This window comes from Penicillium coprophilum (genome assembly GCF_028826855.1).
Source record: "Penicillium coprophilum strain IBT 35676 chromosome Unknown utg000002l_segment0_segment1, whole genome shotgun sequence".
In the NCBI taxonomy this organism is placed as follows: domain Eukaryota; kingdom Fungi; phylum Ascomycota; class Eurotiomycetes; order Eurotiales; family Aspergillaceae; genus Penicillium; species Penicillium coprophilum.
In genome coordinates, this window is record NW_026622722.1 from 5,418,941 (window position 1) to 5,445,001 (window position 26,061).

The window sequence follows — 26,061 nt, forward strand, 5'->3', positions numbered from 1 at the left end:
CCCGAGAATCAACTACATCGCCCCTGTCAGCTTGAGCAATAAATCAACATCTGTTTCGTACATCACTCAAATAACTTGCGCCCATTATATCAATTTCCTCGTTCCAACCCGATATCGATACGGTCGCCGCTATTAGCCACATGGTCCTCGCGTGGCAATGAACAGTCGTTGACATCGACATCCTTCCGACAGCCATATCTCGGTTACTATGGGACAGTTCTCTTCTACACAACGTGATTCATCCAATACTGGCTATCCGGCACATCTTCCACCTTTCTCGATACAGCGTGGCCCCAACACGAGGGATGAAGAAGAAATGAATCATAGACAGGCAGCTGAACACAATGGAGAGGGTGATTTATCACCCCGGACCGATATGAACACACACACAAGGAGCGACCAAGATATGCCATCCGACCGGCCAGGCCGGTTCTCTGCTGGCGGTTCGCAACCCATGCGGAGTATTGAGGAGGAGGACGGGCCCGAGTATGAGCTCCCACCCCGGGAATACCGCACCGCGGCATTTGCTCGAATGGCAGCACGAAGACAATCCACCATGTCAAGACTAGGGTCTAGGCTTCTCCCTAATTCAGTTATCCGTGGACTTCTTAACAGTCAAGAAGAAACTCCAGCGGAGGGACATGCACATCGACATGGCCTAATTCATATGCCCATTCCAAGATCCGAGGCTGCCCACGCATCCGGTCGGTTTAGTGCGTTCAACTCCCTTGGCTCTAGAGGAATCACTCGGCGCCGATCCGCTAGAGCACCATATTTTATTCCACCCCGCGCGGAGTCCGCTGGAATTCCAGATGCTGCACCAGCAACCCCGCCATATATCGACTCTCCATCTCAAATACCCGAGCCCACAAGAGCATCGTGGCGCCGAAGTGTCAGGCTACAACGAATGCGCCATTCGATTTCATCTCCCATTTCACACATGTTCGGTCAGGCGCACTCAGATTTGCGGCCCCACGAAAGCCCGGAATATCCAATGTCAGATTCATTATATGACGATCGGGACATGGACACGCGTCTGGACTTCGGCGAGCAGCCTCATGAACTTGATTCGGTAGAACCGGCCATCCAGGCTGTGGAGCCGGAAACCGGTTCATCTCCTACCCAGCCGAGTCCTGCTTTGATGCGTCGATTGCCTGGGATCATCCGAGCGAGATCATCTAGAGTCCTGCGACGAGAGGAGCAAACACCTCTGTCAAGAGTTCTTCAGCTCGCCGCATCCGCAATTGCAGCCCAACTATCTGGCACAGCCGGCCCTGCGTTGCCTAATATACAGGCATTGGGCAACGATGGATTAGATGGCTCTTTGGAGAATTTCATTCAGAGTTTGCAGCACGCGACTTCTGCGCAGGCTCAGCCGACTACGACAGGGGAGGGACCGAGCAATGCTGGAAATGAAGCACCCTCACATCCCGTCAATTTCTTGCGTGTGTTCCGATTTGCCAATTCCGAGCCACCCACGGGCCCAAGCGCTTCAGGGCAGAGCGTGAATGGTGTGGGCGAACGTGGGACCCAAAACGATGGGATGGATATCGATGAGCCTGCTGAAGGCGAAGGACGAACAGTTACATTGGTTGTTGTTGGAGTTCGGTCTGTCCCGGCTGGGAACGGAGGGAATACTGAACAACCACAACAACAACAACCTACAAGTCCAGGCCCCGGTTTAGATGCTCTACTTGGCCTACCCTTTTTGCCACCCAATAACATTCCACGGCCTCAAGATGCCGCTGGTGACACTACCCAACGGGGCGATGTGCGATCCAGATTGCACTTTCCTCGGCACCCAGGTCATGCAGGACTACACAACCCCGCCGGAGCTACAGATTTCCCTCGCCCATCAGTCCCCAACGCCTTTAGAAGAATGTCTGATGCCGGGCCCCGTGCTGCATTCCCGTCCTATCATCCCTCTGGTTTCTCTGAAAGTCCTCCGGGTCCGCACCCACCTCCATCAACCCCAGCAGAACAAGGAGTTTCTGGTTTGTCCTCCGGCACTTCCACCCCGAGCCGGAGACCCTCCTCTGCCTCAGCAATTACACCAGATGTTTTACCCCACCTCCATGAAGACCAGGCAATGCAACCGTCGGCGGAGACTTTGGAAGGGCCTATGGCCTTCAATACTGCCCGTCAGCGACGCCGAAGTGACTCTGAATATGCCCGTCATCGGGCCCTAGGCTCTGGCGCTGTTCGACGCAATGGCATGGTCGAACCCGATCAACCCACACCAAGTGGAGGACGCAGTTGGTTAATCTATGTTGTTGGAACTAATCTCTCTGAAAACCACCCGGCTTTGACGACACCAAGCCTGTTCACTGATGTAAGAATGTCGTACTGGCCTTGGTCAGAACCCCGTTGACTAATACTCTAACAGAACCCTACCTACGAGGACATGATCCTACTTTCATCACTGTTGGGTCCAGCCAAACCTCCCGTTGCCTCTCAAACCGACGTCAATTCCGCCGGCGGACTGTTCCGTCTCGTTGAGTATGCGGGCTCCTTGGTCGCCGAAGCTGTGGAAGGCGCTAGCGCCATTCAAATCCAAGACGGAGAGCGCTGTTTGATCTGCTTGAGTGATTATGAGGTGGCCGAGGAAGTTCGAGAGCTGGGTAAATGCAAACATGTCTTCCACAAGGACTGCATAGACCAGGTTTGTCATCTTCGTCAATTTTGTTTCAATATGTTCGATTACTGACCATATGCGGTAGTGGTTAACCACTGGGAGAAACTCTTGTCCTCTGTGTCGAGGTCAAGGAGTCAACGAAGCTCCTGGTAACGACTCCAACACCGACAACCCGGCACCCAATACTGCTCCTCCCCCTGCTTCTGCGCCTGCTCCAACTCCAGATGGCACAGCCGTCTGATCCCTTTCGTCTCCTATTAAGCATGATCACCCCCACCATCTGAACAAGTCCCAATTCCCAATTCCCAACTATGATTTTTGAACACTTCTCTCCTTTAGCTTTAGCATGCAGCGTGTGCTTAGAACCTTTAACGATTTTTTTTTTTTTCATGGATATCCCCTTTGCATTTCATTTCTGTGCATCAACTTGAGGTGCTTTGATCATGTTGGGCTTTTGGATATTTGCTCTTGGGGCCTGCAAACAAAAAGGAACCCTCTTGGAAGATAACCTCGACTTCTAGCCCCGAGAATCATAGTCTTTACGTCTATCAATTGTTGATTTTCGTTTCTTCAGTTTATTATCGTAAATTACACTGGCTGGCCATACCCTTCACGCATTGAAATCCAAACCCCATGTGACAATTACTCTTACATACTATCATGGTTGTGAGTATTGTTCACATTCCCTATAAACATAGTCCGTACTATCTCATCCACAGTCCTGGGGGCTGCCCCGCGGCTGACTTAGGTAATCCAAAAAATCCCCTGACCCCTCAAGTCCCCATTACTGGCTTGCGCCAGCGACCTTGGGCTATTTCTTTTATTCTATAAGCTTTGAGACTCTCATCTGCAGTCTCACCACCACCGGCAGTGCTTAATTGACCCCACTGTAGCCGGAAAAAAAAGTTTCAAGCGTGCTCTCTACCCTTTCATCCTCCGAAGTTTTCACGAAAACCCCCACCATACCACCTACCAAAAATCTATAAGCCTACAATTCACTATGACCTCCCCGGTTCGAACAACAGTCCTCATATCCGGCAATGGATCAAACCTGCAAGCCGTGATCGATAAAGTGGCCGCAGGTCAGTTAAACGCAACAATCGTCCGCGTGATTTCCAACCGCAAAACCGCGTTCGGCCTCGAGCGCGCAAGCAAGGCCAACATCCCAACCGCATATCACAATCTTGTGAAGTACAAGAAGCAGCATCCCGCGACACCGGAGGGTGTCCAGCTTGCGCGTGAGGAATACGATGCTGAGCTCGCAAAGCTGATCCTTGCCGACGCGCCGGAGTTGGTCGTGTGTCTCGGCTTCATGCACATTCTATCGCCACAGTTCCTGGAGCCTCTAGAGGCTACTAAGACGAGGATTATTAACTTGCACCCCGCGCTGCCGGGGGCATTCAATGGTGTTGTAAGTTATAGAATCTTTTGGGGGATTGTACCTTGTTAGCTGGGATGATAGGCTAATATCTGTCTTTTTTTTTCCCTGATCATTAGAATGCGATTGGCCGTGCTCATGCTGCATGGTTGGAGGGTCAGATTGACAAGACCGGTGTGATGATGCACGATGTCATTTCTGAAGTTGATATGGGCACACCGATTCTGGTGCGGGAAATCCCTTTCCGGAAGGGCCAGGACGAAAACCTTGAGACCTTTGAAACTCGGGTTCATGAAGCCGAGTGGGGAGTGGTCGTAGAAGGAGTGGATAAAGTGGTGAAGGAATTGATGGCCCAGAAGCAACAGGGCACAAGTGCATGAATACCCATTTGTCTTGGATGACATTACTCCGCATAGTGCCGGATCCTGGACAAAGGACGCCGCGCTTCTCGATCTGCGTTTTGTCTGACCAGTGATCGGCCAGAAACTAAATCCCGAATGATGCCATCGTCGGGGCTGTTGACGATTTATGACTACATACTCCGTATATCTCCTTGTATGATTGCAGAGAGAAAAAAAAGACATTATATTGCACGGCGTATATTTCGTGAGTCAAGTAGTGCCGATTTGAAAATCAGAACCGCAGCCCAGGCTGAAAGCCAAGAACATGTTGGGGCAATCGTGGGCAAATCTTATATGTCTAATTATAATTATAGTCACGGACATGAGACATGCATGGTCATCACCCGAATGGCTTGCAAGGAAACCTTGATGATCACCAGAAATGTACGGAGTAAGATTGCAACGATTTCACCGGTCACATGTTAGGCCCAGGCCTGCACAACGGATTGAGCACAATAGCCCTCCCCTCTCTAATAATATGTGATTACTATTTTGGGGGGAGTTCATGGCTAGTTGGCCTAGTTCAAAAACGGTAAAGCATGCGCCACGCGACACATCCTGTAGGTGTATGACATCCCCTTCTGGAAACCCCCAGTTACCGGAATCTAGAGCCTTGGAAAGTAAGGACAACCATAACAAAAGAGGAAAGGTATGGTCCTTGCAATGCAACCAAGACGAGCAAGTGGGCAATCGGAAGGGTTGCAACGCTGAACAGGCCGTTGAGCCTATGATCGTGGCGCCAACGTGACAGATCAACCCAAATTCCCAACGTCTTGGATCTATGGATGATGGCTCCACTATTCTTTCTCTACTCACTGGATGTTGGGCTTGATGGTGGACCATGTGGTTTGTTTTTGGCCCCCGAATTCACCGGCGTCAACTCAATTTGATGTTGTCCCGTCACCTGAGATCGGCGATATCATACCCATTTCGGGCGCGGACTGGACTCTGATGGTGATTTTTCTTTGCTTGTTTCTGTTTGATAGACCATAACTGAACCTTCATTTGCAGGTCTAGTGTATATGTTGTACTCCGTACTCGGTCCTCCGTATAATGTGATACACTTTCAAGGTTGGATAATACCATCCTATATATTGGAACTCGGAGTAATAAGCTCCGATTGCCGCTAGGCGTGGTATCCGTACTCTGTATACTCCGTACGGAGTATACATTTCAGCCACTTGATATTCACCAACTAGGTTAGTTAGATAAAAAAATCATTACAGGTACTTTTTAACCCCTCATAGTAGCCAATAGCGAGGGCTTGTAAGCTTTCGGGCCGATATATGATGTTCTGTGTATAAATTACACTTTTCTTCGTGGGGCATAATATAAGCTGATAATCTCCAAAAACTCTATCCTCTTTTTTCTTTTCCATTTCGACTCAGTGGAAAATACCAAAAAGCCCTGGGAGTACGGAGTATAAAACTCCAGTTTCATCAGCGCACGCACCTTGCAAATCACAACGCCATATGATCTTCAACGAGTCCACCTGAGAACCACTCTTTGCTGCCTGCTGATCTCACTAGCAGACAGTCTCCACTGGAACCTAGTTGCTCTCGAAATGATACCAAATCAGGTATAGTGCCAAATCGATTAGTGGGGGCATCAACGCAGGATCTATATCTCCCAGAAAAATACTGGGATCATATACGGGTAACACTTCTTATACCTGGTCGGGAAGCTGCAAGCCAACAAAAAAAGCCCCCCCCAAAGAACTAATCAACTTAGGAGCTTCTTGGCACTCCAGTGTATGATTCCCCGTGGTCCCCTAGCGTTCTCTTAGCTTGAATTATATCTCCAGATGGGGAATGCTCGTGCACGGTCCAGCCATTACCGTGGGAGGCATGTGGCCAGAGCTTTGGAACCTTGAAATGCCTCGGGATTGGGTATATTTCCGTTGAATGGGGTTGCACCGGGGCAATCTATGTAATGCATCTCCATAGAAAAATTTCGAATTCCTTCCCATGGCTCCAATAGATATTTGAATTAATATCGCAAGTGAATCTAGGGATCATATAGCGTGCTAGACGGGATTTCCAACTGAATTGAGGCACTGAAGCCGATATTGGAGTCGATCCAAGGCTTCCACGAGCGTTAGTGTCTTTTCTTTTTCTTTTTCTTTTTTTTTCTTTTCGATCTGTGGTACATAACAGGTCCACCTTCTGTCAACTTATCGTCGATCAGGGATAGTGCCGGACAAAACCCCGGCTATATCCTTGTCCCTCGAATTTGGAGGTTAGAGGAGTGGAAAGCACGTAGGAAGAGCTTACAGGCTGCATTCTTTTATCTTGAGCACACCGATCCATTGACCAGAGCCTGAGAAAAGAAAATTCAGGATGAAAACCCCCCATATCAAAGATCCATGAATCATTAGTGTAGACTATTGTTTCTCTAGTCGAATAAAAACCTCCAGATCCCCCAAATCAACCCTAGCGGCCTCCACATGGAACCGATCTCCATCAATGGAACGTTTTCGGCAATTTCCTTTTTATCCAAAGTTTCAAAATTGCCGGGTTTAGGTTTTTTTTATTGCGGGACTCGCCGTTCGAACTTTGTGTACTCCGTACTTTCGTCCGAAATACAGGATCCTCAGCTTGCCGGCGCTTAATACATAATCGCCAAGTTATCCTTGTCTTGCCTTAAGATCCACTACTCGATATAGAAAAAAAAAAACCAGGAAAAAAAAAGAGAAATCAATAAAAAAATAGAAAAAGGTAAGACATGGAAAAATACACGGGATTCATCTTGCTCCAAGCCCCAAACAAAAGCACAAAGAAAACTGTCCAAGATTTCCTCAGCGTAGTAATACCATAAACCGAAAAGGGCTCGGGGGACCGGGACAGATCCATAGGCGCTCTGATCATGACCCTCTGCATATAGACCCAAGCCCTAAGACCAAAGTTGCTTTTATTCCTGTGGCTTGGGATCGTCGTTCCCTCCCCCCTTTTTTATTTTATTTTATTTTCCTATTTCTCTGTCATTTTTCTGATACGCCGAGACGTATCCTTTGAGATCTTTTATTTTGTGACTGGCTACTCCGTAAAAAGATGTTCAAGTGGTTGAAGATGAAAGGCCAGGGTATATATATAGTATTCCGTACTCCGTACGAAGGAGAGATATCCAAATTTAGCTCACCAAAATGCAGGTCCAATATAAGTCAAATATATAATAAAAAGATCACTAGACGCGTTACACGGCCTTGAAGGGCAATACCTAAGCCCCATATAGTGGCTCCAAGTTGAGGAGCTCTCCTGGATCAGCCCATGGTATATCCACCTATGGAGTAGATTCCATATGTATTCATCCATCTCATGTCTATTCCATATTTCCCCTTCATTTTGGAGATACGTATGTTGTAGTAGTTCGGACATATCGTATTTACCGGTCGCAGATCTTTTAACTTCTCTGGGCAAATAAAAGAAAGATGTTCACTTGATAAATCAGTTCAAGGTCATTTTTATAGGCCAAATCATCTTTTTTCCTCCCTTTCCCTTTTTAATCTCCGCACGTCCCCGGTTCCATAGGTCACTTACTTCAACCCCCACCAACTTCATCTCTTCTACCTCTTGATAAGATGATTCGATGTTGACTCGGATGGGATTAGGGGAGTTCATATATAGTTCGGATGGGTTTTGCGCACAATGACTTCAGATCAGTCGCCCCAGACGGCCATGTCGGGCTTCCTCGACTCAATGAAACAGGAGTCCTTGTTTGGCCCGACGCAGTATCCCGAGAGCGTTGCGTTCTGGCACGATCCCTCCACGGCGCCGACGATGATAGTGTCCCCTTCATATACGACCTCCCAGAAACAATCCCTGTTTCAACCTCTCTCAGACCAGAAGAAGCATAAGCGCACCCGCAGCGGCTGCTTTACCTGCCGTTCGCGCCGGATCAAGTGTGATGAGAACCGTCCAGTCTGTGAACGGTGTAGAAAAGGGAGCCGCGACTGTGTCTACCCATCACCCACATCCTCCACATCCTCCAAGGCTAGTTCACGCACTACAGCCAAGTCGCGCGCTGGTCGCCCGCAGTCACACGCCAGCGAGTCACCTGGGAAGTTAGACTCCGAGACTCTCAGCCCCTTGCAGCCTATAATCGACGAGGAGGAACCCGACAGTGCTGTATCGGATTCCCGACCGTCGCCAGCAAGCGGCACAACCACCTCACAGCCGGACCTACGTAAGAGTCGGAGCGCACAATCGCTTCGGAGGCACAGTACAAGGCCCCTGTCCGACACCAGTTCTTACATCAAAGACCAAAGTAGTTCGCCATCAGCTGAGTCGCGCTTAGAGTCGATGAGCGTGCGCTCGGGCAGCCTTGGACATTCCACGGTAGAATTGCTCAACAATGCGCGCCTACCAGACGATTTACGATTTTATTTGAATTTCCAGCAAGAATTTATGACTCCGCCACATTTCTTCTTGAGACAGAGTTGTTCCCATTTCATCCACCACAGTCTTGTCGAACTTGCCTTGCACTATGAGCCTCTCCTCTACGCCCTGGTGGGATTTTCGGCCTACCATCATTCTTTACATGCCCCTGGGGGAAAGATCTACACATTTTTGAAATATTATAATAAAGCCTTGGTCCTCCTGCGGAAATCATTGGGCTCTGGAGAAGAGCACAGTGAGGCTACACTGTGTACTGTTCTTGTCCTGACAACATTTGAGGTATATTTCTTTCCCCCCATGACTACTGCAGCGACCTTTCTGACTTTTTCTTTGCACTTCTAGGAATACATCGGCGACTGGGTGAACCTGATTGATCACCACCAGGCGGCACACGCACTTATGCGAGAGCTTATCACCCCAGAGTCCGCCAACTTGAATGAGTTGCACACTAGTATCTTCTTATGGTACTCGCGTTTTGATGTGGTCGTGGGGATTTTGGCTGGCACCGAAACAGTCCTCGGTCGAGACTGGTATCTTGCAAAGGAGCAGTATGATGCCGAGCAAGCCGCTATCTATCCAGATGATCCATCCAAACAACTCGCCCTTGTCGCATCAATCAACCGACGCTTTGGCTTGGATATGGCTTCCCTCTATGCAAAATTATCTCGCGGCATGATATCAATAGAAGATTTCGCCATCCAGAACGAGCACCTGGGCCAGTGGCTCGAACAGGCCAAGACGATCCTGAGGGCATTCGATGATTACGAATACAAAGTGCAAAGTTACCCCCAGAAACGGCCCTTGACCGAAGATGATGTTACCGATCCATACGTGCCAGGTGGCTTGCACCGTGGAGCGTTGTGGGACTTCAACTATGCTTGGATTGACATTATCGCTACCGAGACAATGTACAAATTCCAGACCATGCAAGTCTTACGGCAGCCTTTGCTTGAAGAATTGCACGGCTTGGCCAAAGAGCAGTGCCGCCTAATTGAGACGATGATCCGCTGGCCATACAAGGAAAATGGATATTGCATCAATTTTAAGAATAGCATAGGCATGGTCAGCATGTTTCTTCCCAGGGAGCATAAGTATCAAATGTGGGCCCGGCGCACGTTGGCGTTGTTAGAGCAACATGGGTAAGATTTTACCGCCACGTATCTGCATTTCAATTTTGAAGGACCAAGAGCAAAGCTAATCGGGAAATATCCATGCAAACAGGTACATCATCGCACCTAGTTTCCGCACCGGCCTCGCAACCATCTGGCAAGCTCCAGAGGTCCACCATTGGTGGCTCCCCAATGAGGAAGGACTTACAAGTATTGTCCGTGAGATTCGTTCCTTGACCAGCGAACGCTCACCACAGCCACGAGACGAAATGCGCGAGAATGTTCGTGATATGAAGTCTCTCTTCGGGGGTTTGAAACTTGATGAAACCGACGACAACCAGAGCCCTTCATAGTCTTGAGTGGCTGGATTTTTTGTTGGTTGAAACATCCATCTTCGGTCCATGGGCTCCCTTGACCACGAGAAAAGTCTGCTCTTCATTCTTGAAGCTCGCTGCCTACACTGCTTGGCATTTTCACATCGAAATACGCCAAACTTATTTTTACCGGGAAACACCCAGGCAACCCCATCCATTCACGTTCTGCGACTGAATGACACAAATGCCGCGTCCCAGTTGGACAGATTTCCATTGTCTATCAGGCATCGACTCACACCTTCATCCTTGCTCGGGCCTTTGTGCCTTCTCGCGCCTTCTCACCATCTTTTCGCCTTCCCTTGAATTATCCTTGCCATATAACATCTCAACCAGCCTCTCCCCACTATCATCACATAACGACCCTCCTCACCTATCTACCTTGCCACATTATTATCCCTCCTTTCCCTTCGGACCCCAAGGTGGTCTTTCTCGGTCATGACTTGATGTACATTTATTATACCCAGTTTCCTATCGGATCATTGACTGATACCATTCCTTATTTATTTATACATCCAATCTTCCAAGGTTTCTTCTTTTTTCAACTGGAGCGAAACAGCAAGCTCCAAGCTCAACTGTCACAAATTACTGAGGTATCTATCCAAAAACTCTTACAACCTTCGAAGAGTTGAGAGACTCAGCGTAGAAGAAATCCATGAATGAGGGTTGCATTGAGCTGTCACGAATGACATGGGACCTATGAACGTTGAATCCCGAGGCAATGCTCAACCACTTCTTCAAAAGAGTCTTATACTCAGTCTATGTCTGTATAAGATTCAAAATCAGCCAGCAAATGAGATGAGTCATATCCACAGGTAGCTTGCTCCTCTTGAGGCGTGGGCCCCCAACGCTCCGTGCCGGCACGTGGTTTGACCTGGATACCTAATTTCAGGAATGGGCACAACTTGATAATGATGCATACTGCACACAGTGTCCCTCAACAACCAACTCGACATCCAGGCTTCCACGGCACCTCCTTGGCCCTTACAACAGTCTCCAAGCCACCAGCCAACTCCCCAGCACCTCCGACTCCAAGCTCGTCACCCGCCATTTCCTCCCCCCACGGCAAGGCATCAACATCAACCTCCCACCCAAGCAAACACCGCAGTATAACCCCAGCGCCGGCCTTACTCATAACAACATTCATCTCCTTACATCGCTCATCACACACACACTCCACACAACCCTGCGGCGAAAGACAAGAACAAGCTTCGATGCGCGCAACCGCCCGTCGGAGAAGCAACCCAACAAACTCAAACGCTTTGTTAGCAATCCCAGACCCACATGACCCACCCTTCGCATCGTAGAAGGTAAGCCGGGCAGGCCTCTGCCGCGTCGGTGGTTGAAGCTTCTCCTCGAACTCACTGGGCATATTCGCGCGACGCAGCGACTGGCCGAGCTCTTTCTTCGCGACTTTACATTCTGTGCGGACGTCACCGGGCGAGGAGACAACAAAGGATGGCAGAAGGGAAAGGACAGCGTGTTCAGCGGCATGAATAGCTGCGGCTATATTTAGCCGGCGCGATTGCAGAATGTCTATAGCGCGCGTTGGGACATCGAGCCACATGCCCTTCGTAAGGCGGTCGATTGGCGGATTATCAACGGCGACGGCGTCGAGGACGCGACCCCGCTTGTCAATTTTGAAAAAGCCGTAAACCACCGCGTGGATCTGGATTGCGCCGAAGAAGGCGCTCGAGGCGGAGGGGTCGTTACTGACCAAACGCATTGCTTCGGTTTCTATAGGGTCGATGTCGGTGAAGTCGCGTTGCATGGTACTCCAGTCGACGTGGACGCGGACGACGCGCGCTAGGAAGGATTCGGTATTTAGTTCTTTGACGAGGTAGGTTGTGCCTTGGTGGAGGAAGATGCCGCCTTCGTAGATTGTGAAAAAGGCGCGCGAGGCTTCCACTTCTTCGAGCACCATGTTGCGATTGTTGGTTGTGTCTATGACGGCGAAGTGTTGATCTTCTGTGTCGCGGATTGAGACGCTGCGGGAGGGCTGCGGGCGGAAACGTGGGTGGCAATGGTAGAAGCCTAGCGAATCTTTGATGAGACGGGTTGGGGCTAGGGCAAGAAGCTGTTGCCCGAAGTAGATGCTGTCTTCTTCAGGGCGGATAGGCATCTCAAATGCAGCGCATTGGACGTGGCCTTCGAGGATGAGCTCGTTGGATAGATCGATCTGCAGCTCGCAATTAGGCCGTGTGAATATTTCATCTGGATTCTGCATGTAGTGTTGGTCGGTTGGGTATCGGTCTCCGACTAGGACGGACAGGGAGTCCTTGTTACGTCGTCCGGCGCGGCCGCTTTGTTGGCGTAGATTGGAGATCGAGTATGGGAACCCCATGGTGATCACTGCATCCAGGGAGCCAATATCAACGCCCAGTTCCAGAGCGTTGGTAGCGACGATTCCCATTAGTTTTCCCTCGAACATTTCCTTTTCAATTTGGCGTCGATCTTGAGGGCTGTATCCGCCTCGATAGCCCATTACTAGCTTGCCGATCTCTGTTCGTTCGAGTCTATCGAACTCGGCGCGCACGCCTTGTAAAAGAATCTCACACAGCTTTCTGATTCGACAGAAGGCAATAACTCTTACCCCCCTGAGAATCAGCTGGCAAAATAGCCTGGCAGTCTCGGTGACCGTGTCAGCACGCCCAGAGGTAGGATCTTTGGGGTCTTTGAATGGCGTATTCCAGCAAACAAACTCCTTACGACCGGAGGGAGATCCATCGAAATCGATCAATTTCACATCTTGCACCCCAAAGACGGACCTCATGTGATCCTCGGGGTTTGCAACGGTAGCCGAGCAAGATATGAATTTGACATGTCGATTGCCTACCGCAGCACAGATCCTGCGAAGGCGTCGCATGATGAAAGCGACATGAGACCCAAACAGGCCGTTGTAGACGTGCAGTTCGTCGACGACAACGAACTTCAGATTCTTCAAGAAAGTGCGCCAGGAACTCTCTTGTGGCAGAATTGTAATATGAAGCATGTCGGGATTGGTGAAAATGATCCGCGCCTCGTCACGAATCAAGTTCCGGCTCCCCATTGGCGTGTCCCCGTCAAAAGTTTCAACCCTCGTGTGTTGCAGCCCGTTCATATACTGAAGTAGTTCCATCATACTGCGGCGCTGATCTTGTGCCAGGGCTTTTGTGGGGAAGATATACATCCCTCGGCTTTCGGGGTCCTTTTCTAGCTCGTGTAGCATTGGGACTTGGTAGATAAGAGATTTCCCTGAGCTAGTCGATGTCGACACAATCACATTATGGCCCTCGTACAGGTGATTGATTGCCTCTGTTTGATGAGTATACATTTGCGTAATTCCCTTTGTGTTATACAGAGCATTGACAAGGTCCTGTGAGAGCTGGAATGTCAAATCTCCGTATACAGGAGATTGAGCTTCGAATACTCGATGGCCTTCCGGCACAATCTGTGCATGGTACCAATCCATCTCCCGAATCTCTGCAATGATCTCCCCAATGGATTTTCGTTCCTTGGGAATTGTTGCTGGCAGCTTCGCCGCAAGAGGAGTGTTTGTCCCGCTGCTTGGAGGGTTGGGAAGGAAAGCATTCTTCTCTTGTTCAAGGAAATCCACTGGGTCAACATTTTTGTCCTCACACTGAACTAGAAACGCATTTAACGCGTCTGAGAACTTGGCGTTTCGTTTTTCAATCAACCCCAGCATCTGCTTTTGGCTGTAGACGGGCATTTTCAGATCCTCGTCTTTCATACGACGCATTGGTTTCACAGGCTCCCCAGTCTTCGGGTGTAGTACTTCCCGCTTCAGGTCACCATCCACAAACTCGAATAGCAGAACTTGCTTTGTGTCATCTGCATAGTGAGGATCGTTACGTCTGGCGTTTTCAGCTGTGTCCATGTCTGCCCCAAATGCCATGCTAGATTGCTTGTATAGCCCATACTGAGATATCTCTTCATCTCCAGCAGTCATTACTTCTAACTTGGCTTCGTCCACGTATTCGAATCGGACCGCTCCGGGAACTATGACTTTCACGCGTGCGACATCCTCAACAGTGAGTTCTCGCCCCTGGCCGAGTTGAGCTTGTACAGCTTTTTTTATGTTGTCAAATGTGGTAGCAAAATGCTTTCGTGTGCAGCAAAATGTATAAACAAGGTTCAAGGCGCGATGGGTTTGCGATAGGCGTTTAAAGGCATCTGGCAATGGCGCAGATGGAGTTCGCTTCGAGGGCTTCGGCGGCTTCGAGGTGACTTTTTTCCCTTTGCCCGGTTGTTTCGTGGCTATTGTTTTAGGTCCCCGTTTATCGGGTTTATTGGGAGAAGGGTCGGCCGTAGTCGAGAGCGTTTGATCGGCAGGGTCTTGGGGTGACGCGTTCGGGGGTGGAGGCACATTGGACTCGAGGCCGCGATCGCCTTCATGATTTCGTTTCCGTTTCAAGGACGAAGCTTGCAGTGGTATTGACGAGGAGCCCGTCATGTCGAAGCCCCATAGTGCTCTATGTTGATATTGAAGTCGATAAAATCCCGAATTGACGGGCAGACGCGAGATCACGTGCACCAATATCACCTAAAATGGCCATCCGTACCAAAGTTCCAAGGCTGGTCAATGCTCAGCCTTTCTATATAAGCTTAATTGCTTATGCTTAATTTATCATTGACATATTGACCATCTTAGTCCGTAGTGTACAATTATCCCCGAGGAAATGCCATTCAAACCTACTCAGGCCAGTTCTGCCTCAATCAAACTCTCCGCAACACCCGGATAGGTGTAGATGTTGACCACCTTCAATCCAGCTTGCGCCAGAATATGTCTCCAATCAGCCTCCGTTCTTTCTCTCACGGCAAAATGAGCCAGCATCATCATATCCATGTTAGTCGCTGCGAGTGTCGGTTTTTCTTCGTTGATCACAATTTCGTTGAACAGGACCCGTGAATAACCTTTCTTTAAAGCGGGCACAAGATTCTCTAGAATCTTGATCCCATCTTCATCGCTCCAATCGTGGAGGATAGAATGAAGAGAATATGCACGTGCACCTTTTATAGGCTGTGGCGTAAAAAAGTCATGAGCTTGCACCTCAAAAGCTCGCTCCGTGTCATTAGCCACCACACCTGCAATGACAGGCTCTCGATCCTGGAGCACAATTCTACCCGAACAAGGGCCATACTTTGCGGCAAAGGTAGCCACATCATGACCCTTTCCGCCACCAACGTCGACGAGGAGGACATCGCTAATAGAAGCGTCGAAGCCCGTGCTTAATCGTTCAACCACGGGGTAGAAATAATGCCAGTCTGGCTTACCCGCGCGGTATGCGCTCATAAAAGAGTCGAAATGCTGGAGGTGCGGTGGTGTTGCGACAAGCCATTCGAAGAAAGGGAGGCTTGTTCTGTGCGTCTCCTGAAATGGGCCGTCAGTTCCACCCAGAGTTGGGGAACCATATTTAGATTTCTTGAAATATTCCGGGAATCCGTTAAATATAGGGCGGGTCACATCATAGCAGAAACTGATGCTGTGCTCATAGTTCTCCGCCGCGAGACCGTTGCTCAGCTCTGTGGCATGGAACGCTCCATTGTAGAATGATACGAGGTTCATCGCTACTAGATGTCTCGTTAGGCGTTGCAGGAGAGCATTATCCACCTGAGTCTTCTGGGAAAAGGCTGTCGGGGTGAGTCCCTCATCTCCCGCTTCTTTGAGACATTGAAAAATCTTCACATCAACAGCGATACGGATAATGGCGCTTTGAGCTGGCTATCGTAAATTCCAATTAGGATTTCAAGCAAGATAAACTTTCAACGAGATTACAGTTCCTCACCTCTGCCCAGAAGGTGCGCTGGACAAACTCGCTCGGAATTTCCAATGCTGCAATCAGAGCGCGGCTTTGGTCAATCAGAGCTTCTCTTGAGCCGGCTTCGTTCTTGTCGAATGCCGCTCGTGAGGTGGCAATTCCATCCAGAATGGTAGAGACAGACGGAGAGACCATGATATTTGGCGTTCAGAGGGTGAGAATTGATTTCCAAATTATCAAAGGGAGTCGACTAGCGGACTTAGTTGCCCCTCCCCCTCCTAGGTCCTTATCCTGTTTTCCCAGGGCTAGTCTGGGGCTAGCACGAGGTTAAGGGTACGGGTGAGGTTCTAAGTCATTCACGGTGGACCCTCAGAGTCTTGCGTTTAACCAAACAGATCCCACACTTACATTAGCGTTGCTACTTGAGAGAGCGGGCGCTCATTAGGGATTGAGCGGAGCTAATAACAGGCTGTTGTGGCATCACTCGATACCAATATCCTGGAAGTCAATTACTTGACTCTTTACGGAGTAGTATAATGATAGTGACCATATTAATTGGTCTGGGCCCCTGAGAGGTTCTCTCCGGCTAATCTTATGAGCCAAGAGACGCTATGGGCCGACCGTCTACCTCGCTAAGCGGGACAGGTTTCACATGTAGGTAGGTTTAATTTAGGAAAATTATCCTACGTACGGAGTATAACTATTAGGAATAAATATTCGTATCCGGGTTGGTACTGGATATACCTTTGTAATGTACGGAGTACATATGCCTCGGCTCTATACCAACTTGGGGCGAAAACTTGAGCTATTGTCTACAGCTTTTAGAACTTCGCATTGGATAGAGAAACAAAGATACTCCATATACACATCTAACAAAGGCCTACATCACGTCAAGACTATCATTTGATCACTAAGAATGATGGAAAAAATCAAGACATAACCATCTTGGCAAAGTGGTGTTCTTGTCCGGCGACTTCTTGGTGTCGCGCAAACTTCAAACATTCGATATGATTAAGAGCTCGCCTATTCTGAAGTTATTTGATTGGTCATCGTCGCCCACAGGCCCATATAGTGTACATGGATGTTAGCAATATGTGCAAGCTACGGTCTATTCATCTGCGACTATGTATGGAGTACTAGTCGGTGCACACATTTACTCCGTACTAATGGTACCACAATGTATATTGTGTGTGCATGCTAGTAAGGGCTAGGTTAATTATCCATGATATCTTGCAAGATTTGGCTTATTTATCTCAACTAATTTGCCACTCACGACTGGTTTTAGCCGCCTTGTTTTCTAGAAATCTCCTGGCTAAGAGTCTTTCCTCAATTGAGTCCTATGGATCGAATCTATGAGAAGGACTGAAACCCCTGGCCATGGCCTCCTTCGACACAAATGTTGATCATGGTGAGACACGAGCAATGGAGATCAATGCAATTGGGTGGGTCTTCACCGGAATTTCAATCGCAGCCGTTTCCTTGAAGCTATTCGCTCGGATTGATAGCAAACGGTTCGGCTGGGATGATTTTTTTATTGTTCTCTCGCTGGTAAGAAACAAACCTCGACAAGAAACTACCTCGGCTTGACTGAAATTGTGAATGTTCTTATCCTAGGCTCTCAGTGTCATTGCCACGGCATTCGTTTCATACTCGGTCACTCTTGGTCTAGGCCGGCACACTGCGACTGTAGTTTCCGAATATGGCATTGAGAGATATGAACAATCAGCCTACTGGCAGATTATTGCATATCCTTTCAACATTGGTATGTTTTACCTATTCTATGGACTAAGTCGGGTACTAAAGTTAGGGCAACATGTAGGGGCATTTAGCTTTCCCAACATCTCGATTGCCATACTGATCGTTCATCTGCTTGACCCCAACCCACTTCGTGCACGACTCTTGTACGCTATGGTCATTTTCCAGGTTGCATTGGCCATGATATCCATTTTCATTGTATTTTTTCAATGCAAACCAACAGCAAAGATGTGGAACCTTTCTATTGAGGGCACATGTTGGAGCCCGGATATTTTCAATGGCTTCTCTTATTGGGTCAGTGCATATACAACTACGACGGATATTATTTTGGCTATTGTACCAATTTCTGCATTTTGGAAACTACAAATGCCATTTTCGACAAAACTAGGTGTTTGCATCATGATGGGATTGACTCTGCTTTCTGCCATCGTCACAATTGTCAAAGCAACATATTTGGACTTATTCACTGACCACACTGATCCTCGTTGGTCCACCTCTCTCAATCCTATCAACTTGGTCTAGCAGCTAACACCTATCAGTTTACAAGGTGGTAACATTAGTCCTTTGGGGCCTGTAAGAATTACCTACACCTCTTTCCCTGAGCCAGCGTTAATTTCCAGCTTAGGGTTGAGCAAAATGTTGTCATCGTCGCCGCCTGTATCCCAACAATCCGCCCATTATTCCGCAAGGCTTTTGGGTCTACCGCCGACTCCTCTGGCAAAACCACCTCAAGAAATGGACCAGGTTCCGGCTTGAAGCTCTCATACAGCTCCATACAGCTTTGCTCTAAGCGAACCCTTTTTTCGACGGAAGTACCCCTTGAGGACATAAAGCAGCAATCCTGTGAAACCGAGAGCTGTAATAGCCAGGCGGGTATATGGCAAACGACAGAGGTTATAGTGGAGAGGGAGGATGAGTATAAAAGACTCAATTCATTGAAAAGCCAAACCGGTTGATGTATCACTATGGCCGTTGATGCCTAATATATCGAGGTTCTAAACCTTAATCTCAATATGTGTATCTCTCGCTCTAGTATCTATTGAGCTATGGTCCCCGATAATCTCCTATATAGCGTTAGAGTGCTCTATACAATTATCTGGAATAAAGCTTCGTACCTAGAGTGATCGAGCGGGCGACACTTGTTGCCGCGCAAGTCAAAAATATAAAGGCGGCTATATCCTCACCGAAGCGGACATCCGCACTTATAAGCAACTCCCTGACTCATAGGGAGAGACGGTGGAGCATTCTGTCTTCACTACCTGGGTGATAAGAAAGACGATCTTCCTCTAAGGGCTTGGAAGTGGGATGAAAGAGGTGGGAGGGTCTATGAAACACCATTACGCACCCTTTCCACGGACATCTTCATGCTTACGTATGATGACCGGTAAGCACATGAGTGCCACACACGTCGCAGACCTTAACACTCATTTCATTGGTAACTGTGGGCAGCATGGTATAACGGCTGCGACTGCCTTGTACTTGTGCCAGATGTACGACTCACCACTTCGGGATATCTACGAGAACCACAATACAATATGGCATCATCGTATCTATTCCAGATGGGGCGCCCGTATTGCGCTCATTCAGTTGTGAGAACGTAGGTGAGAAAGAAGATGGACAATGGGCCTGAGGAAACCCAGCTGAGTGTGATTAAAAGATGAATATATTGAATCGATATTCATAAAATAATGGTACAAAGCCTTTTGTGAGCCAAGATATATCTTGGCTCACAATACTATCAAGAAGGAAGCCTCTCCAAAAGCCAAGAGCATCTTTCAGCATTTGGAAACGGAAACCTGAGATTCAATGGGCTTCATTAGACGACCGGCTTCTGCGAAAATCTAGCCTACACCCTGATTTTTACATCGAAAATTTGCGAAGTACTTACACCACAAGGACCTGAAAATAACAGACACCCAAATCTACCTCAATTTCTGCTAAATTGATTTGAATATCATACGAAACCATAGGGCTTCTCTGGGGGTTCGAATGATTGATACAAGCCCTCTACCCCCGTATGATCGTGAATATTTCATACTTCCAACTCCCAATTCAGGTTCCAAGATCGTTCAATGGTGAGCTCAAAAGCCGCAAATAGCACTGTCTAGGTTGATGGCTTAGCTTGTCCACCGCTTGATACGAACTGAGAGTGGCCGGTACGCTTTGCAACTCAAAGTTCCACAAGAGCAACACAAGAACAATCTTCAGTTCGAGATACGCCATTCGTCTTCCAAAGCACCCTCTTGGTCCCAGCCCAAATAGAAGATGTGGGCCTGACGTAGAGTCGAATGACTCTTTGCCGTCCTCTTTCGTGATCCACCGTTCAGGCTGGAACAGGTTCGAATCTGCTGGGTCCCACGATCCAACCCGCCCATTCATCTCCTGGCAGCTTTTGCTGCGACGATCCTCGGGAATTTTGCCAATCGGAGGCTCGATAAAGTCAGGACCATTTCCCAGGAGGAACAAATTTGTGCCTTTAGGGATATGATGCCCAAGAACGACAGTATCAACCATTGCTGTGCGCCATATCCCTGCTCCTGTCACGGACTTTCGGATAATTTCCTCTTGTGTAGCGTCAAGATATGGGATGTGAGCCTTGGAGATCTCTTCCGCGGTTGGTTGACGGCATTCTGTAATAGCTATAGGAAACCCGCTCCGAAGGGCTTCGCGTAATTCCTTTTGTATTTCCTGGTGATCGGACATAAACTTGAGGCCCCATATTGCCGTCGTGGATGTTGTGTCGTGGCCGGCAATCAGCAGACCGAAAATCTTCATCTTCAATCAGCGATGCCTTCCGAAGTCAAAGAATAAGGGTGTTGGTCACCTCGTCAAATATTGTTCTCGTGTTGTAAGAGGGTTCTCGATCCTCTTGCTTCGCAGTAGCAAGCTCACGACGCAGGATAGCATCCATGGCACAAATCACAATGCGCTCCTCTTGCGTACCTGAAGAGAACCTCGCCTTCGCTTTCTCGAGCTCACTGGCCATCGTCGCCTCCTTGACTGCTCTTGCCCTGCGCATGTAGGGCAGCTGACTCATGAACCAGAATTTCAATCTTGGTATTGGTGATAACATCATAGACTCCAGGCTTTCCGTGAGTGTGAAAATCGAACTTACGGCGTCTGGGATCGGAACCTCGGGAAAGACCGCAGGTTCATCGATGTCAGTGGACGATGTGGTGTTGATACTTGCAAAGCCAGTGAGGAACCATCGTTGAGCATACATGAGGCTGTCTTTTGAATTGAGAGGAAATGAAACAGCCCATATAGCATCTAGCGCTGCTTGGTAGACATCATCTAGAGCAGAAAAGGGATGGCCGTTCGCCAACCGAGCTTTTTCGGTCCAAACATTGACGAGTGAGGTAAAAGCCTCATAGATTCGAGGTGCCGAAACCTGCTCCAATGAGTATGCAGTTATCACAATTGTAAATAAAGAGAACAAACCTCGTTTAGAAAGGCCGGGGTCATCAAATCTTGAATCAACCTCCGATGCACCTTGAATTGAGGGTTTGTCGTCTTCATTGAGATATGGTGATCAGGCATCAATCCTTTGAAAGCGTTTCCGAAATGGTCACTCCGATCAAACTCCTTGGACCTGCGTAGCAGAATATCCTGACTCTCTCTGAAGTCGCTGAGGATGATCCATGGCTTTGTGAGAGGGTTCCCAAATATTTGAATAATAGGCGAGTTCAACTTCTTAATTTGCAAAGGTAGCCAATTGAGCCTCTCTCCAGTCCTTTTCCCATGTTCGATCCATGCAGGTATATCCCCCAACACATTCTTCGTAGCCTCTTGATTGTATGGAATACCTGGGATCGGACGAGGCAGCATCCACCTATATCCTAGGTAGAGAACAGATAAAAAACTCCCCAAAAGACTGGCAACCAAAATAGTCATTGTAATAGATGGGAAAAGAATTTGAAGATCCATAAGGGGGGAAAGAGGTAGGTTGAAGCGTGGCACAAATGGATATTTGAGATAATATGATACTCATGTACAGCAGGTTTCAGAAGCCATCAAGCCATTATTCTCGCCTGTACACATCGACCTAGATGTAATTTGAGTTTCTATATCTCTCATTTTCTTTCTTGGTGACCATTTCGTTCTGAACCGGGAAATTTCTACGGCAACATCACGCCTAGGACTGTTCAAGCCGCCGCACTCTACTTGACAGATGAGGAAGACAAAACAAGTCAATAAGTTAGTGAAGATTCTCTACTATGAATGTCTACCTAATTACCTAGTCGTATAGGTAGGTCTTCTAAGGTTCTATGCATCTAAGACTTACCGCTTACACGGTACAGTGTCTTGGTTCTTTATGATAACATCAGTGGGCTCATCAACAACCCTCTGTTATTTAATATGTTCGATACATGCTTAAGCTCCAGCTCTGGGAGGGCCGGGGTATGGGCGGCCCCGGTTGTGCCTAGTTAGCCAGTCAAAATAGATTGGTTGGCCGAAGGTGCTAAACTTACAAATGCCAGATTCCAATACAACATGAGCGGCATAAAATGGTTCCTCCGTGTTTCGTCAGTTCAACTGCAAGTGACGTTGACAACCACCAGAAAAACCTATTTGCTGAGCACCTACCCGTGCTGTCCAGCTAGTTACTACATGCGAAGTACTCTTGTGTCTGATAATAAAAATATATGGGTAGGTATTGAAATAAGTGATCTTTGAGCAGATGGTAGATTTTGCTCCAACACATGGGAGATCAATTCAGTCTGTCCTACAGTCTTGTTGTACGACTACCCAAAGTAGATACTGAGCGACGATCCTAAATAATACCCAATAGCAACTGTACCTCGTGGGTTAATTAAAAAAGAATTTTGAGCGTCCTAGGGGTATCAGCCATTTCCCTAGGTGGTCATCTTCAATGAAGAATGAAAGATCGTGAGGGCTGCAAGTCTCATATCAAAACAACGGACAAGAATAAAACACCAGACATATTTTGTTCATTTGTAGAGGACAACAATTATTTGACTGCTTTCCACGTGTCTTGGAAATGAGTAAACATTTGCTGCAGCTCATTTTGTTGAGCATTTGGATTGTTCATCAAAGTAATCCGCCGTGTCCAAGACGGATCATTGTTTGGTGCGGATGCCATGTAAAGATATAACGCACTGCCTAAGTGCTTCATCGCGTCTCCGTCAAGCTCAATGGGGTTTTTATTATTGCTCTTGATGTTGATGCGGACAAATGTATTTGTCGTTCGTGTCATAAACATCATACGTTCGGGCTTTTGCAGCGTCCGGTCAGTGCCGTCCCAGAGGTAATTACCACTGGCGAAATCGCCCCATGAACCCTTAGTGAGCGTATCATCGAGGTAGAAGATCGGGCTTCCGATAAACCCAGGTCCATCGAGTGTGCCAGACCGGAAGCCAATATAACATAGTTTTGACCCGTATCGCGCTTGGAATGCAAGGAAGAATCCGAACAACTTAACCTCGAGCGGCACCCCCTCAGGAATGTATTGAAATGAGGAATTTGGGGACCCTTTGAAATTGGCCCAAAAGGCATGGATCTGCTGATCGATGTCGTTTTTCGAATTGAGCTCCATGAAGGGCGAGGTGATATAGAGAGCTTTGAGATCGGAATCGCCTGCCCACCCAACGAGACTTGAGGCTTTATTTCGATCAAAATCACCGTAAAATATGACATGGCTGAAAACTTCATAGCCATTGACAGCCATGGCCTGGTTCGCTGCGCGTATTGATTTCAGACAACTTTTAATATTTCCATCTGTCATTGAACGGCCGTCTCCGGCCTTATGGGTCCGGCGGACCAATATGAGAGCTATCTTTCCCACACCTGCAAGCTTGGGTAGCTTCCCTTGTTTTGTCAGAGAAAGATATCGATTGATCCAATATTTTGCTGCGTATGCCTGGGAAGCGTAGGGATACCCCCCAGTTGGGTTTTCATCGGCTGGTGCATTTTGAAGCTGCGAATCGTTGAGGTAATCTCTTAGAGATTGGAAGATTTGGGCTTGCGTTTCGGCGTTTTGCTCAAAAACACGGGCTATACACTTGGTTGCATTGTCCCTTGAATCGCCTCCTCTTGGGGTATCAACGATAGCCTTTTGCGAAACATAATAGTAAAGGAGATCCTGCTGCTCCACGGTAGCCGGCTGCAAGGCCTTGCCAATGTTGATACGTATTATCTGGCCAGCATTGCCAGTTAAAAGGGAGCAGATGAGCGCATGGTACGCTTCGCCGTTTTGACCTTTTTCCACATCGAATGTAAACGGCATTCCCGTGTAGGGTACCTGAACGCTAACGGCAGCGGCTGGTAAATGATATGAAGCAAGGCCATATTGAAATAACGGTTCATTTATGGCATCAGGATAGGTTTTCTTTGGGTGTTGTGGATTAAGACGAAAATTGAGCATCATAGTCCGTACTCCATAACAAACGCATATTGGGCAATCTTCAGCACTAGTTTTTTTGGAGACAATGTTGACGGGAGACTGGTTATAATCATAGAACTTGTATGTTTGTTTCAAAAACCTTTCTGCTGGAAGTTTGGAATTGGGGGGAAGTGGAGGAATTAGTCGATTTGGATCGGTGTGGAAGCATCCAATCGGTGAAGACATAGTGGCTCTTGTATTTGCAAGAAATTAGCAAAGGCGTAGGAGTGTGCAGAGCGAGATGCCAATTTTGAAGATAAATAGGTAGAATCACTTATGTCCATATGGTCTAGATGTATTGACGTGATCTATGTCCAACAGCTCCTTGCAGAACCAACAATGGAAGAATCCACAGTGGCGGTGGCTGCAACCTTTTGCACGTTTTGCATCTTTTCTCCTTGACTTGGATTGATCGGTTCAATCTCCAGCGTTGAATGACATCAAAATAGTGGAGACCTACCTAAATACGAGTTTATGGTCTTTATGGTCTGGCCATGGGCATCTCCATTGGGACGGGTTTCAGATACTCGCTAATGCTTACATTACCTTTGGTTCTTGGTGTTCCCAAATATGAGGCTGCAAATTATAGCGAGCATATTCTTTTGATTATAACTAGCGAAGCCATTTCTGTAATTGTTTCCATTGTGCTTTGGGGGCCATTGCAGGGAAATTCGTCTCGGTAGGGGAAATGATAGGCGAAGAACTTACGTTTCCCATACTTGAGAATCATTCTCTGCAATGTAATGGTTCAGAAGAGACTCAGAAACTTATTCCATTGGCTTAGCAGATTCTGTTTTCTTTTGATGTTTACATTGTGTCACGAAAAACTTCTCACGCATTTCGAATCCCTTGGTCTGGCTGTTGATGTCCATTTTCCGGCAATTGTATCATTCAGATACCTATCTTGATAGCAAGTGTGATGCTTATGCTTTATCCATTCAAGCATCATATGGACTATATTAGATATAGATTACTATTGATACTGGCTTACAGAATAATCCTTGCTGCGACCCTTGATAGACTCAGCATGCCCCTGTTCTTGTCACCTGACCAGACAAGGCACCCGTCGTGTATATATATTATATATATTTGCCCTGGACCTTTCTCACATATTCCCTCTCGTCCCTCTTTTCTCTGATCAACGACAGCATGGATTTATTCCGCTCCGGTCGTCTGGAATACCATAGTTTTAACTCCCCCGAGGATGACGACTTCTTCCATTCTATCCAAAGTGACCCAGTAGCCTTCACAAACTCATGTGCATCACTTATACGACCTACGACCCGCCAATTCACTGAAAATATCAAAAAATACATCATTGACAACTCATTGCTGTTTGTGGTTATCTACAGAACCGGCTATGATGAGCGCATCGGTACAATCTTCTTGAAATCTGCAAGTTCAGATATGGCACATCATCGTTGCTCGGAATTCGGTATTGATATAAAGAAGGAATATCAAAGTCAAGGATATGGCGCCGAGGCAATCAACTGGATGCTTGACTGGGCATTCAAGAATGCTGGTTTGCACCGGGTGGAGTGCAATGTTTTTGGTTGGAACGCTCGTGCACAGAATATTTACCAGAGACTTGGCTTCCGGGAGGAGGGACGGAGAAGGGAGTGCTTGTTTAGAGATGATAAATGGTGGGATGAGGTGCATATGGGAATCCTTAAGAAGGAATGGCAACAAATCAGACAGTGAAAGGTCATCTTCTTGTGCAATCATCACGCCCGAGCGCTGATTAAGTCAGGGCCTATACCACTTCGAAAGGCAGCCATGGTGAAGCTCTTACAATGTTCATCATTCTAATGCTAATTGACCTTTACGGAAGGTCATCAGCCTGGTCTACTCCTAAA

General features: G+C 47.7%; 10 protein-coding genes across 10 annotated transcripts; 6 read left to right on the top strand and 4 right to left on the bottom strand.

The window, feature by feature from the left end:
* Positions 1 to 208: 208 nt before the first annotated feature.
* On the top strand, positions 209 to 2,876 carry N7500_004117 (RING-H2 finger protein; the record flags this gene model as incomplete). Its single annotated transcript, XM_056675263.1, has 3 exons — positions 209 to 2,332; positions 2,387 to 2,662; positions 2,721 to 2,876. The coding sequence occupies 3 exons, from the start codon at positions 209 to 211 to the stop codon at positions 2,874 to 2,876; spliced, it is 2,556 nt and encodes an 851-aa protein (XP_056535788.1).
* Positions 2,877 to 3,635: 759 nt separating this feature from the next.
* On the top strand, positions 3,636 to 4,393 carry N7500_004118 (phosphoribosylglycinamide formyltransferase; the record flags this gene model as incomplete). The annotated part of the gene is made up of 2 exons (XM_056675264.1): positions 3,636 to 4,046; positions 4,133 to 4,393. 2 exons carry the CDS (start codon positions 3,636 to 3,638, stop codon positions 4,391 to 4,393), a joined length of 672 nt encoding a protein of 223 aa, XP_056535789.1.
* Positions 4,394 to 8,058: 3,665 nt separating this feature from the next.
* On the top strand, positions 8,059 to 10,270 carry N7500_004119 (Zn(II)2Cys6 transcription factor; the record flags this gene model as incomplete). Its single annotated transcript, XM_056675265.1, has 3 exons — positions 8,059 to 9,087; positions 9,151 to 9,947; positions 10,030 to 10,270. 3 exons carry the CDS (start codon positions 8,059 to 8,061, stop codon positions 10,268 to 10,270), a joined length of 2,067 nt encoding a protein of 688 aa, XP_056535790.1.
* A 955-nt stretch (positions 10,271 to 11,225) lies between these two features.
* On the bottom strand, positions 11,226 to 14,934 carry N7500_004120 (ATP-dependent 3'-5' DNA helicase; the record flags this gene model as incomplete). Its single annotated transcript, XM_056675266.1, has 2 exons — positions 11,226 to 14,831; positions 14,932 to 14,934. 2 exons carry the CDS (start codon positions 14,932 to 14,934, stop codon positions 11,226 to 11,228), a joined length of 3,609 nt encoding a protein of 1,202 aa, XP_056535791.1.
* A 50-nt stretch (positions 14,935 to 14,984) lies between these two features.
* N7500_004121 (uncharacterized protein) lies at positions 14,985 to 16,242 on the bottom strand (the record flags this gene model as incomplete). Its single annotated transcript, XM_056675267.1, has 2 exons — positions 14,985 to 16,010; positions 16,075 to 16,242. The coding sequence occupies 2 exons, from the start codon at positions 16,240 to 16,242 to the stop codon at positions 14,985 to 14,987; spliced, it is 1,194 nt and encodes a 397-aa protein (XP_056535792.1).
* Positions 16,243 to 17,424: 1,182 nt separating this feature from the next.
* On the top strand, positions 17,425 to 17,848 carry N7500_004122 (uncharacterized protein; the record flags this gene model as incomplete). Its single annotated transcript, XM_056675268.1, has 3 exons — positions 17,425 to 17,595; positions 17,662 to 17,809; positions 17,838 to 17,848. 3 exons carry the CDS (start codon positions 17,425 to 17,427, stop codon positions 17,846 to 17,848), a joined length of 330 nt encoding a protein of 109 aa, XP_056535793.1.
* A 1,331-nt stretch (positions 17,849 to 19,179) lies between these two features.
* On the top strand, positions 19,180 to 19,395 carry N7500_004123 (uncharacterized protein; the record flags this gene model as incomplete). Its single annotated transcript, XM_056675269.1, has 1 exon — positions 19,180 to 19,395. One exon carries the CDS (start codon positions 19,180 to 19,182, stop codon positions 19,393 to 19,395), a length of 216 nt encoding a protein of 71 aa, XP_056535794.1.
* A 459-nt stretch (positions 19,396 to 19,854) lies between these two features.
* Positions 19,855 to 21,321, bottom strand: N7500_004124 (Cytochrome P450; the record flags this gene model as incomplete). Its single annotated transcript, XM_056675270.1, has 4 exons — positions 19,855 to 20,571; positions 20,627 to 20,830; positions 20,918 to 21,193; positions 21,244 to 21,321. The coding sequence occupies 4 exons, from the start codon at positions 21,319 to 21,321 to the stop codon at positions 19,855 to 19,857; spliced, it is 1,275 nt and encodes a 424-aa protein (XP_056535795.1).
* Positions 21,322 to 22,774: 1,453 nt separating this feature from the next.
* Positions 22,775 to 24,049, bottom strand: N7500_004125 (uncharacterized protein; the record flags this gene model as incomplete). The annotated part of the gene is made up of 1 exon (XM_056675271.1): positions 22,775 to 24,049. The coding sequence occupies one exon, from the start codon at positions 24,047 to 24,049 to the stop codon at positions 22,775 to 22,777; it is 1,275 nt and encodes a 424-aa protein (XP_056535796.1).
* Positions 24,050 to 25,354: 1,305 nt separating this feature from the next.
* Positions 25,355 to 25,906, top strand: N7500_004126 (GNAT family N-acetyltransferase; the record flags this gene model as incomplete). Its single annotated transcript, XM_056675272.1, has 1 exon — positions 25,355 to 25,906. One exon carries the CDS (start codon positions 25,355 to 25,357, stop codon positions 25,904 to 25,906), a length of 552 nt encoding a protein of 183 aa, XP_056535797.1.
* Between the last annotated feature and the right edge of the window lie 155 nt (positions 25,907 to 26,061).